Genomic DNA, 12751 nt, shown 5'->3' on the forward strand with positions numbered 1-12751 from the left:
TAGAAAGACTTTCCCTCTAGCATTGCTACCACACTGACTCTTCCATATTTTTATTGGAGCACAGGTCTGTTGAACCCAGCCCAGACAACTTGTTGGGGTATTTATTTATAGTGGAATGTCTTTGGGTTTTGGTTTTGTTTTTTTTTTTTCTATTCTAGTGGAAACCCTATTTCTGCAGATAATGTCCCTTCTTTCAGATGCTTTTTATTCTTTGACTATAAGAGATATTCTAGTCACGTGTTTTCTTACCCTTTATCAGTGTATCTCTGCAGTGATTCCCCATGGTGAGTCAAGGAAACCCAATGCTTTATTAAAACCTGTATCATCATTTAGAAAAATGCTTTGCTCTTAATAAACAATAGCAAACACACACATGCAGAGTCTTACTGCATTTAAGTCAATTGAAGATGATTGCAAGATTCAAATATCTCTTTATTGTTCAATTTGGGAACAATATCATTTCAGAATTTCAATACTCAACTTCAAAACAACTGATGAAAGTTTCTGGTGAACCAAATAAAGTATTGTTAAGATGTTGTTTTCCTTTGTCACTCTTCTTTGTTTTTCATCTTGTTCCTCTATTCTCTAGGAATTTGTTACAGAACAGTATTGAGCAATGAAAAGAGAAAAGTCTTTATCCCTGCCTGCGAGAATAACTGCGTTTGTTTATATGAGTATTCCTTGTAACAATTCAGATGTTAATTCTAAGAGTACTCTCTTGCTAACATAAAAAGACTTCAATAAAATTATAGCTGATTCCAGAACTAACACCTTTTAAAATGTGGTTTTAACTTTTACAATTATCGCTGTGGTAGAGGCATTATCGAGTATATGTCAATTGCATGAAATTCTTTGTGTAACAAAGTGATTCAAAGGAATCAAAAAAAACCAAGCAAACAAAAAATAACCTGAACATACAACTTGTATAAACAAAATTACTTTTAACTAGATTTTTTCACAGGGCTTGATGATTTTAAGAAAGGATTTGCATCCTTTTTTTAGACGAGAGTAGAATTTGGATTTGTTGGTTACTTTTATCATGGTTCACACTCAGTGTTACCAGTTCTGGTACTTTAGATACTTTTAGCGTGACGTGCCTTGCTAAGCGCTGCTGGGTTGCATATTACTGTTCATATCACGTTCCAAACAAGTAGTTGAAGCACCAGTGTGTTTAAGTATTACACCTGAAATTACACATTCTTCTTTTTAATTTAACCGGTGTCAGCGCTTTTTCATCTCTTGTGTTTTCAGTGTGATGAGAACTGTACTGTACTGGGCAGGTTCTGGCACCATAAATAGACTGAATACCTGGCTTTCAGAAATGACTGCTTAGAATAGCCTATGAATAATTTTTGTCTAATACTACAAGGGGGAGAAAAATAGTAGCTACAGTAACAAAAGGACTGAACTAATTGAGTAACAAAAATTTGAGCATTTTAATGGATGTGGGAGGACTGGATTATTAATGGTCACATTAGAGAAAAACACTGCACCGTCTGTTCCTCTCGAAGCTTATGGCTGTGTGTTTATAACAGAGATCACTTATCCTAGGGCCTGTGTAGCTTTCACTGGAGAGGAAAAAAAGGAAGAAAAAACTCCTTGGCCTTCCTTTCAGTTGCAAGCTACTTCGCTTACACCAGCAAAACATGATGTCTCTAGGTTCAGGGTACTTTATGGCAAGGGCTGTGTCTCTGCCCAGAAGGTTGGGTGGTGTCTCCTTCATCAGAGTTCAGAAGCTCTTACAGACTGTCACTGGGCATTGATTATGAGTTGTTGGGTTTTTTCTCTTTTTGTCCCTTAGATGTGGTGTTTGTACTTCCAGAATCCTAGCATGTGAGGCCAGTAAAAGTGCCAATGACAAAATGAAATGATAGCTTCTCTTGCAGTGAGCAGCTGACAGAACATGTAACCGTTTGAGCACTGTTTGTGCAGTCCCAGAAGTCTAAAATAGTGGTGAAGTTGTTTGCTTCTCCTCCTTTCATCTAAGCCATGCCTGCTCCAACAACACCTCTCATCCTTCTAGCATTTGACCCCTCCTCCTTGCCCACCATCCTCACTGCCTTGTACTACTCTGTGGTGGTGCTTTGTCATGTAGCTAGCTCCATGACTCTACTTTATGAAAGGATATTTTTAATACTATTGGACAGAAAATAGAAGAATTCTACATTACAGTGTTGGTTTGGTTTTGTTTTTTTTTTTTTTTAAATAAAGACTAGTAAATAAGTAAAGCAGCAGGATGCTGCTTTGATGATTTGATAAGGGCTAGAGTTGCTGTTACTTGAATTTGTTGACTATAGGTCTCTGTGGAATGATGCTAGCTATATGTAGTGCCAGGTGGTATCTCTTTAGCCTCTACAGACTGTTTGTTTTACCTTCCCCTTTCTAGAAAACAATGTTAAACCCCCAAATCTCAGTTTTGTTTTTGTCACGTTTTTATCACTCTTCAACAGTTTTCTAATTCATTGAGAAGAGATGAGTGCTCGGTGCTTTGCTGCTGTGATATTTTTTCTCCAGTAAGATATAAATGGGATAACTCTTTCTTCTGCCATTTAATACCTGCTTTTGACCCTTGAAACCAAGATAGGGTGATGACTCTTATGCCCTCGCTTCCACTCACATGTGTATACTGACAAGTCATGCAGCAATATAGAAGACTTCTGAGCTATGTTTTTGCTGCTGTTACTTGCTAACTAAAGGACTAAACTAAAGTTTATGTCAAATCTCTTATCTTTTTTTCTGGTTGTAGAGTATCGCATAACTTCATTGATGAAAATGAGTCCATTTCACTTAGTAGTTTGACAAACCTTTGCGCATTTCCCCCTGCTAGCCATCTGTGGACCTGGTTTTAGCACTGAGGCAAAGCAAGGGATCGTGGCATAACTTGCAGCAATGATGTAAACCGTTAGATCAGCTATATATGCTGACGCTGACTTCTGCTGTGCTTAAAAACAGTTTATCTTGTGCTGGTAGGGGTGAAGGAAATGTTCTTGTTTTATTACAGTTATTAACATATTGGTGTACCTCTTGACTTCCAGGTTGCATCACAACGCATAAGCTCAGTGGATCTTTCATGCTGCAGCCTGGAGCACCTGCCTGCCAACTTGTTTTATAGCCAAGACCTCACTCATCTCAATTTAAAGCAGAACTTCCTGAGGCTAAACCCTAGCCCATCCACAAATAGAGCGCTTAGTGAATTACAAAGGTAAAGTGATATGGTTCTACTGGTCTTCCTCTGCCCTTGGAGCCAAATGACCACTGGTCTGCGGGAACTTTCCTAAAAAAATTACTACCTCCTCTTGTGGAGGATTGGCCTGGCTGTAATGCTTCAGAAACTGGTTAACTCTGTGTGTTAGAAACAGACTAGCTTTCATAAGAAACTTAATGTTTTTCTTGTAAATAGAAGGCTATTTTCAATCCAAAATGCAGTTTTCAGAATGTGTTGTTTTTATCTGCCTACTGAGGCCACACTGTAGTTCTTCAATCTTTGACTCATGTGAGTGAATATGAGTTTGTGAGCTGCCCATCAAAGGGATGCATTCTAGGTAGGAACAGTACTGCGTGTGACTTTACTTAGAAGTTTTTTGTTACCCCCCGAGCAAAGAAAGCCCTGATTTAATAAATTCAGCCTGATTCCTGTCCTCTTTCTACTCTGCTCAACCCTAATCTTCTTTCCTAGTAACCGTGACCTTCCAGTTGTTCTTTCCACTGCAGCTCACGTGAGAATGTAACAAATGGGTAGACAGCAGCATGATCCGTGATCTGAATGATTTAATGTATGTGTCCCAGAACTGTGGAATCAGCAGGCTTTCTGTATTCAAAAAGATGAATGTTTCCATACTGAGTATAAAACTGTGATTTTTAATTTCAGTGGTAACTGAATTGCAGAGTACCTCAGGATTATATTTATGGATGGTCTTGTTCAAGCAAAATGTTTTAAACCACATTTCTAAATCCCTTCCTCTTTGAAAAACAACTGAAAAATACAAGATGGATTATGCGGGTTGTTGTATTTTTATATAATTCCAATTTCATTCTGGAAAAACAAAAAATTTGGCATAATGGAAGATGAATGAACCCAGCAGGTCTGCTTCACAAACAAAGCAGGCAGTGATTCCAAGAGCTTATGAACAAAGTCTGGAGAGGAATACTGGATTAAATGTTCTGTGAATGTCAGTATAGGTCTCCAGATAGCAAGTGGAATTTCAGCATAAGTCAGGTGATGAACATGGACAGATAATTAATGTCTTTATTTTAATGAATTTTTACAGTTTTACAATTAAATATCAGAAAGTGTACAGGAGATAGTTGATTATATTTTGTCCATCTACATATAGCTAATTCTGTCAGGGATTAGAAAGCACTTATAAATAATGTGATGGGCAATGTTCATTGTCTGTTTAATGTTCTCTTGTTGCTGCAGTTTTAGGAACAGCTGAAGAGTCTTGCTGAAAGTTAATAAACTGTTAAAATTTTTCTTGCTAATGTGGGCCTGAACTTGCAAGAATGAAAGAGTTCAGGTGACCAAATAAAACTCTCTTGTTTTCTGAGATTCTGCATCAGGAAAATCTGGAGAAATGGCATATACCTGGAGTGGTGCAAAACTGATTAAGTGTCTCGTTCTTCTGAGAGCTGGTCCTATTCTGTCAGTGAGTGATAGTCTGCTCTGCCTCCATTGCTTTGATCTTGCCAAGATGGCACAGGAAGGTCTGTGAACTTCTGGAGGAAAAAAAAATTAATGATTAGGAAGGTTATATGACACTGTTGCAGTGGATCAGAGCCAGTGCCTCATGAACTCCTGCCCCTTGGCGCTGACCTTCCCTCTGCCACTGCTCATGTCCTCCAGCTTTATCTTCATCCAGCACAGGTGGCATCACCCAGTGAGTGAGTAGCTGGAAGCTGCTGCTGCTCCCATTGCTGTGCCCAGTGGAAAGGGCTGTGTGAGGTGGCAGTTACTGCTGAGGGTTAGGAAGAGCAGTGCCCCATCGGTTATCTTCTGCCTCCCAACAGCAGCAAAAGCACGAGCCTGGCCCTGAAGTGCTCTCCCAAGCCATGCTCCTTTCAACCCTAAGAAACACTGTCCCAGCTTCTCCTCTTTAGGGTGGGAAAATGTGAGTTTTACTTGTGCTGCCAAAAAGCTTTGAGCCAGCTTGACTGCTACTGTAAGTCTGCTTTTCTGTAGTGAGTAAATACACAAATATCTAGCAAGAAGGGAACACTGTATCTTTTTGAAATTATTAGTGAATCCCAGTATGAAAGCATATGCAAAGTAAGGGAAGCTCAGTCATTCCTGGGAACACAAGTTGTTATTTGACTTTTTTTTCTTTTTAATCCAATTTCATAAACCCATTTTCAGATCTTTTGGGGGTTATACGAGGTAAAACTGGACAGGATAAACCAAAAGTCTTTTTTTGTTCGCCCATGTTCTTTCAAACCACTGCAAAGCAAGTACAAAATCTCTGCTGTTCTGATTTGGTACTGTTGGCTTTTATACCAAATTCTCAATTGCTAAATTGCAGCCGCACACAGGGCACAGCACCAGTGAATCAAGCCCAGAAGTATTTAAGGCTCCAAAATAACCATGTGCTTGGATGTTGTGAACAAAATGCATTGGCATTTATATATCTACCCTTCCTGGTACAATTTTCGATTAAAATCTGGTTAGCAAGGCAGTCTAGGAAAATTTATAATTTAATAATTAATAAATTTATAAGCAGGTCTTGGTGCTAGCTGTTCCTCTTGTTAAATTAGCACCTAAAGTGATTTATTAAATGCTCATGAATGCTGTATTTCAAAACGAGGTATGTCAAAGACAGAAGAAAATACCAACTTTTCAGCTATCCTCTGAGTAGACTTAGAAGCAGCTGGGTCATAGTAATGAGATGCTGACATATGCACTGACTTGGCAGGTACAATCAGGAATGGATTGGGAAAAAAACAAGAATTCCTGCTTTTGCTTATGCAGTTACATTGGAACAGGCTGCCCAGGGAAGTGGTTGAGTCCCCATCCCTGGAAGTATTTAAAAGACAAGTAGATGAGGCACTTAGGGACATGGTTTAGTGGACATGGTGGTGTTGGGTTGACGGTTGGACTCGATGATCTTAGAGGTCTTTTCCAACCTTAATGATTCTATGATTCTTTCAGTTGTTAAAATAATGTAATTTATTGCGTTTCTGAATAAGATATTTAGTCCTGCTCAGTACATAGCATAAGTGAAAAATCTCCATCTCGGGAACCAAATTGCTGGTAGCATGTGAAGGTTTACAGAGGTGAAGATGCACTTTTTTTCCTGGTAGCTACACTTTCACTTGCTTTACTGTCTACTGAAACTTTAAGTTCTGTTGCTGTAGATACTCTGCAGCTGTGAACTTCTATCACTGAACTGTCTGAATGTTGAAAGGTATGTACAGCTACCTGTATTTTTTTCCTACTTACCAGGGAATAAGTATTTCATACTATGTATAAAAGTAGGCATTCCGAAAATTCATCTGTGCTGAAAAAGCACAGCAAATGTTGGTACTTGTTCTCCCTCACAGTAGCTTTTTTAAAATGATAGGAAAGGGTGTTTTTCTTTTGGGGGAGAGAGGAGGTTCCCCAGTTGAAAGATTGCCCAGCTGTTGCAGTATTAGAAGCGGCTGACATGTCTTGTGATAATATCCCTACCGAGTCAGAATTTGCCTTAAAGCCCTTGGTGTTTTAGCTCCTGTATACTGGAACTGGAGTGATTGAAGACATTCTGTTGTCTTAAGTTGTCACAAATTTTATTGCTTACACTCTTTTAATGTTGGTTGGTAGATTTTTTTTTTTTAACCATCAAGTTGAGATTTATATGTACACTGTGTTCCCAAACCTCACTGTCCCCTTATCTACAATGCAACTTCACAGCTCTTGTTCTGAAATGCAAACAAGAGTTCAGGCTTACTAGTTTCGCAGAGTACTATTGCTCTAGGTTTGAAGCAAATGAATAAACCATAGTCTTTATTCACTGTTGCTCTGCTTCACTGGGCTAAGCATGCTTTATATTTATACGTAATTGTTTCAGTCAGTGCTGTTGGAAAAAACTGTTGGCATCAAGAATACTATTTGCTTGTTAATATTGAAAAGTAAGTTGTCAGTGTGTGGATTTTTAATATAAGCCTGTTGCAGATTTAAAAAAAAAAAAGCAAGTGGGATGTAATAAGCCACAAAGTTTGTTTTAACGATAAACAAAATGATGCTTGCCAATTCTGTCTGAAGAACAAGTTGTTATTCTGATTGTGGTTTTTAATTATTAACAGTGATTATATGGATTTTTATCTTAAGATCTGTTGGTATCTTTTCTCTCCCAGAGCCTCTTTAGAAATCAACTGTCTTCTCAGGCATCTCAGCTGAAACTCTTCTGGGTTAGTGGCAGTAACTTCAAGTTGCATCTATAGGGTATGAGAAGGCTAGAGGACTCTCAGATATTGATGCAAGTGTTTCTGAAATCCCTTGCTACTTCCAACGGTAGGATAGCTGTTTTTTATCTGAAAACCCAGAATTTGGGGAGTCCTCAAGCTAAACCCTCCTTACAAACCCACTGTGCAGTAAGTAGGTAATTCAAAATGCAGTCATTGCTCAGAGAACACGTAGGTTCCCAGGTAGTGAGGGGGGGAACAGTATTAGCAACCCAACTGGTGTGAACCCAGCAGACAAGCTTGCTAGAAGTCAGGGTGAGATGTAGTTTGATCCTAGGTTGTCCCTAGAGATTGAGGAGCAGGGAAGAAAGTCTCCAGCCTGCCACTTGGTTGGTCTCAGTGCATTGAAGTGCTCCTTGTGATTATTGCTTTTAGTGTATGAAACTGAGGTTAGCGAAGAAAGTCAGATGGATTAATGAAATGCCAAATATACATCTTCCCACTTGCCAGGCCCCACAGGGCACTGCCAGTAGATGCACTGGAAAAGATTGCTTTCTCCTTTTTTGGTTTCTGGGTTTTTTTGGTGGGGTTTTTTGGTTTGTTTGTTTGGGGTTGTGTTTTGTTGGTTTTTTTTTTTAAGTATGCTCTTCTGGAAAGGAATTTGCTTTTAAATGCACACATTTATTGAAGTTATTTAAATGACTCCAGCTAACATGGGGAGTGTACTACCGCAAGGAATGGAGTGCCATTGTATGTTCCACAGTGTGGGAAGGTGCTGGGAGCTTTCTCTCACACTCTGATGGTCTCAGAGCCAGGGAGCCTTACTCTTATACTAGTTTCTTCTCTTTCACTTGAAGCCGAGGACTGAAGCATAGCCATCTAAAGCAGTAGGGCAAGAAGAAGAAGTTGGTATGATATTGACAACCAGAGTTCTTCTAGTAAGAAACTTCATCCAGTGTTTGCTATATTCTGGTGCTATGTTTATTTTCTCAGTTCTGTAGCCTTCCAATATTTTTTTGCTATTTATAATACTAAAGAAGACACTTGGAATATGTTGTTTATGTAACATTACTGCTTTTGTTTTATTCAGCTTGTAAATACGTTGAAGGAAGAGTTTGGTTTTGTTAGTGCATCTTTCCAAATCTTCATGACTGGTTGTGTTCTACGTAGCTCCTGTGTACCTTTCCGAACTCAAGAAAGTACCCTTCATGTGAATACTCGGTGAAAATCAGTGACATTTGATTAAAGAAAAATAAATTGCAAAATCAAGTTGCTACAAGTGATTAAGTGGGGAAAGTTGCAAACTTAGTTTAATGTCTGAGTCACATTGGATTTTTTTGATTTTTTTTTTTTAAATTGGAACAGTGAACTCCTTAATAGTGGTAGGAGAAAAATAGATGGCACTAAGAAATATGCTACAAAATAGCATTTTTAAAAATAGTGTAGTCTAAAAGTAGAAATTGCAGTTGTTAATTGGATGCAGTTTAGTGGAACTATTAGGCTAAGTACAGCAGTATCTCTTCCAAATAATGCTTCAAAAAGTAGTGAACATATTTATGGAATCCAGTTATTGTATATCAGTCTACTCCAATTTACTTGCCTATTGCTTTCTGATACGGCTTCCAAAGTAAGGGTTTTGCTTTCATGTATTTAAACATGTTTTCAGTTTGGAAGCCCACCCCTAGCTAATGCTTTTGTATTTCAAATACAAATTTCCAATATAGAGAAGGAGAATATATTTTCAGTTTTTTTCTAGGAATTTTGTTCTTCCTCTGAGCATAGTCTTTCCCCCCTAATGAAGCAGTGTGCGCTAGGTATGTTGCAGAGATTGAGAACTGTGAAGTACAGTAATGTAGGTTCAGATTATTTCCGCTAACAAAACATACATTTTGTTTTTCTTGTCTTCATGGTCGTCTTACCAACTATTTAATAGAATAAGAGCTTTATTGTTGTCTTAAGTTTGGAGGTAGTCTGGATTTGACTTAATATCTGTGGTTATTTGTATATTTTGAAAAATAACAGCCTAGATTTAAGGTTATTCCTTTTTGTGCAGTCTTTCTTCTTTTTTTTTTTAATACAATCTACGAATTAATTTTGGCATATAGACTCAAGTCTGTATGCCGGAATTGTTGTGCCTTTTATAGTTTTAAATACAAGCAAAGGGGAGAAATATCAGGATGACTGTTCCTGGTGTGCTGACATAAAGGGTAGTGAAGATACCAGAATTGCAGCTATCAGTCTGCTTTTTTCTTTCTTTCTTTTTCTTTTTCCCCCATGGGTTTTAAGAAAGGGGGAAGGAAATAAAAATTCAGATAAAACTGTTTTTTCATTTATTCATTCAGCTATGGAGAAATTGATAATTAATGGGTGAATTTGTTCAAGTTTCTTCTGACTTGACCAGAATCAATCTTTGCCCTCAAACTGTGACCCTCTTTTCCTGAGATGACTGTACTCCATCTGTTCTTGTGTGGTATGACGTGAGCTACTTGGTGTCTGGATGAACAGGAGTCTTGTCGAGAGAAACGGAGTGGAAAACACCAGCAGAGCTCCTCCTTCCTCCTCTCTGTTATCTATTGAAAACTCCTTTGTGCCCAGGCTGGGGAGGGCTGCTGTTGACCTCAGTTAGGCAAAGCCTTCACCTGCAGCATCCAAGTGAATCTCCCTAGCTGTTGCAGAAACAGCCTACCTCTGTTCAGCTGTCTGGACAAACTTAGCAGGGCAAGAGGGCTGGAATAGTTCATTTTAATTGTCTAACTAATTTAAGGCTTTTACGACGACACCTTTCTGGGAAGGAAAATGCTATGACAGTATTTCTGGTGCTAGGCTAGCTGCTCCCTTAGGCAATAAGGCTATGGATGGGCAAATCTGACGCAGCTGCAAAAAGGCAGTAAATGGGACCACTTATTTCCAAGGAGGAAATCGGTGCGTCAGGTTTATATGGAAGTTCTCTTTATTAAGTTAGTGGCTAAAGTAGCAGGCCTTCATGAAGGTGGCAAGTTGTAGTTCAGTTCCAACAGCATCGATCTGCTCAGAAATGGTGTTGGAGCTGAGGGACAGTTGTGCTGCTGCTTGAAATGATGTTCAACTGCAACCACAGCATAGTCATGAGAGCCCAAATACTGGAGATAGTATTGGGAAAGTGATGGTTTTCCTTAAGCGGAGTCCCTTATTAAGCCGTGTCTTCTGTTTTGGGTGTAGTAAAATACTGCTCTTTAATTGCTTTTGGTAAGAGTAGGGCAAGACTGGTTTTGTCAGACAAGTCTGTTACGGCTGCATTTCAATGACCGTGTATGGCCAATTCGAATATACTGTTCCCCACACCCCACCTCACCCCCCAAACATAGTGGAACACAAATGCTGTACTGCGTAATGGAAATTCCTCTGCTGTGCACATCGGGCAGATCTGAATTTGAAATTACTGTGTCAGTTCATTGCTTTGCCATGATACAAACTTCTCGTTAGTCCCTCTCCTCATTTTGTGTATGTCAAACTAAAACCACTCCTGAAGTGGCAGCTTCAGGATTAAGTAAGTGGGCATTTTTTGGCTCAATTATGGCAATTAGTGTTCAGTCATATTGCACGTTTAAACTCAAGGGTTGACATGTCAACATTTTGCTCTAGCTTAAAGTAGGACTATTTTTGGTCAGAGAAGTGAGTGTTTATATATTGGTCATTATGATAGAAAGCTTAGTAAGCTAACCGAACGTAGCATGTTGAGAGATGCTGTTCTTCAGGTTGACTTTTTTTTAACAGATAGCAAAGTCTGGAACCAGGGAAGGAGGGAGAAGAGGAAGGAAAAACATTGCCTTTTCTTCTTTCCAGCAATGCCATAAGGGCAGCATCGATGTGCGCCCCTGCTTCTGGTAGGAGTAAAGATTTGGGTGTGAGAAAACAGCAAAGATGTTGCTCTGTAACATCTATTTAAAGCCTGACACTGTGAAAACTCAGCAGCAACAGAAAACTTGAGTCTGTAGAATACTTCTCTCCTACCTTATTTATATTGATGCTACAAGTGCTACTGATGCTACTGACTGTAAATCTATCTACATATAAGAAGCACTATAAACAATTTAGCATTTTAAATGTGCAGCATGACAGTGCTCCGTAATGGAAGTGCACCAACCCATTTGCGATGTGGATAGTGGGATAGATGAGAGGTAGACTTAGATCTTAAATTTGAGCAAATGTTTGGCTTAGTAATGTTCTGTATGTGACAGTGCTCCGTGAGGAGGAATGCGACTTCAGCATTTTGTAAACGAACATGTTTACAAAGGAAGAGAAAATATCTTTTTCCTGCCAGTTGTCTTAAATTAATCTGTTACCTTTAACTAAGCTTATGGTGTCTGTCTTTCAGCTTTTCTTTAAATGTGATTTGAGAATGAACTCTCCTTTGTGGATTATTTGACATACACTTAGATGTGCATTTTCAGCTTCTGTATGAGTATATCCAATACTGGATGTACTACTCATCCTCCCTTACATATTATATAGACCTGATAACCAGTTCAGTTCGTGTCCTTAGTAATTAGATTACTCACAGAAGACCCTTAATAAACACACATTAAAGCATACATTAGGGTAGTAGAGATGTAATCCGGATACATTTGGGAGGGGGTTGATTTCCCCCCCTCCTTTGACCTAGGACAATCATACACAAGAATGTGTGCAGAAAACTTTGAAGCTGAACACTGCATTGGAGTTAGTTAATGTATTTCTTAGCTTCCTTCACCACCCCTGTCCCAGTCCTCTTTCCTCTGTGTATGAGCTTGATCTTCTGTAATTTTATCTCAAGATTGTATGTGGGGTCTTCTAGTAGATTGTAGTTTTCACTTGCCTCAGGGCTTTTGCCCACTAAACTGTTCTTCTGAGACTTCAGAGCGGCACAGGTAAAGGCTGTAGCCTCGCTGTTGATTCATAAATGACTTAATTCTTTTTTCATGGTTGACTTGAAAATTGGAATGGTTGCATTTTGATGTTTCTTCAGCAGCTTAGTTATTTTGACTTAATCTTCCTGTCTTCGCTACTATTTTTGCACTTACCTAAATACTGAAAAAAAAATGTAGTTTCTAAAGGCCCCGGAGTCTGCTACTTAGAGCACTCTTGTTTGTATTTGCAGTTGACTTTGAGGAAGATATGGGACAGCTGTTCCACCACAGAATCACCCCAAATTTCAAGGCAGTATATCTGTGGCCTAAATCTACAGTTATCTTCAAGATAAATGCAGGATTGTGGGTTTCGGTTCTAGGTTTAAGATTTTTAAGCCCTTTCTCTCAAAATAGAGGAATAGGAAGGCATAGTGTTTAAAATGTGCATTTTTTTTCTGGCTAGCAGCCCTCATTAACATCAGCTAGCTTACCCTAGCCTCCTTTTTATTTTA

The 12751-nt window shown here is 38.8% G+C and overlaps 1 protein-coding gene across 1 annotated transcript in view; it reads left to right on the plus strand.

Moving 5' to 3' along the window:
- PHLPP1 (PH domain and leucine rich repeat protein phosphatase 1) overlaps positions 1 to 12751 on the plus strand; it is a 141949-nt gene that overhangs the window by 89067 nt on the left and 40131 nt on the right. The window contains exon 4 of the mRNA XM_076330418.1: positions 3036 to 3202. Coding sequence (XP_076186533.1) covers positions 3036 to 3202 — 167 coding nt within the window. The remainder of the gene's footprint in view (positions 1 to 3035; positions 3203 to 12751) is intronic.

The sequence above is a fragment of the Aptenodytes patagonicus genome, chromosome 2 (genome assembly GCF_965638725.1).
Source record: "Aptenodytes patagonicus chromosome 2, bAptPat1.pri.cur, whole genome shotgun sequence".
In the NCBI taxonomy this organism is placed as follows: domain Eukaryota; kingdom Metazoa; phylum Chordata; class Aves; order Sphenisciformes; family Spheniscidae; genus Aptenodytes; species Aptenodytes patagonicus.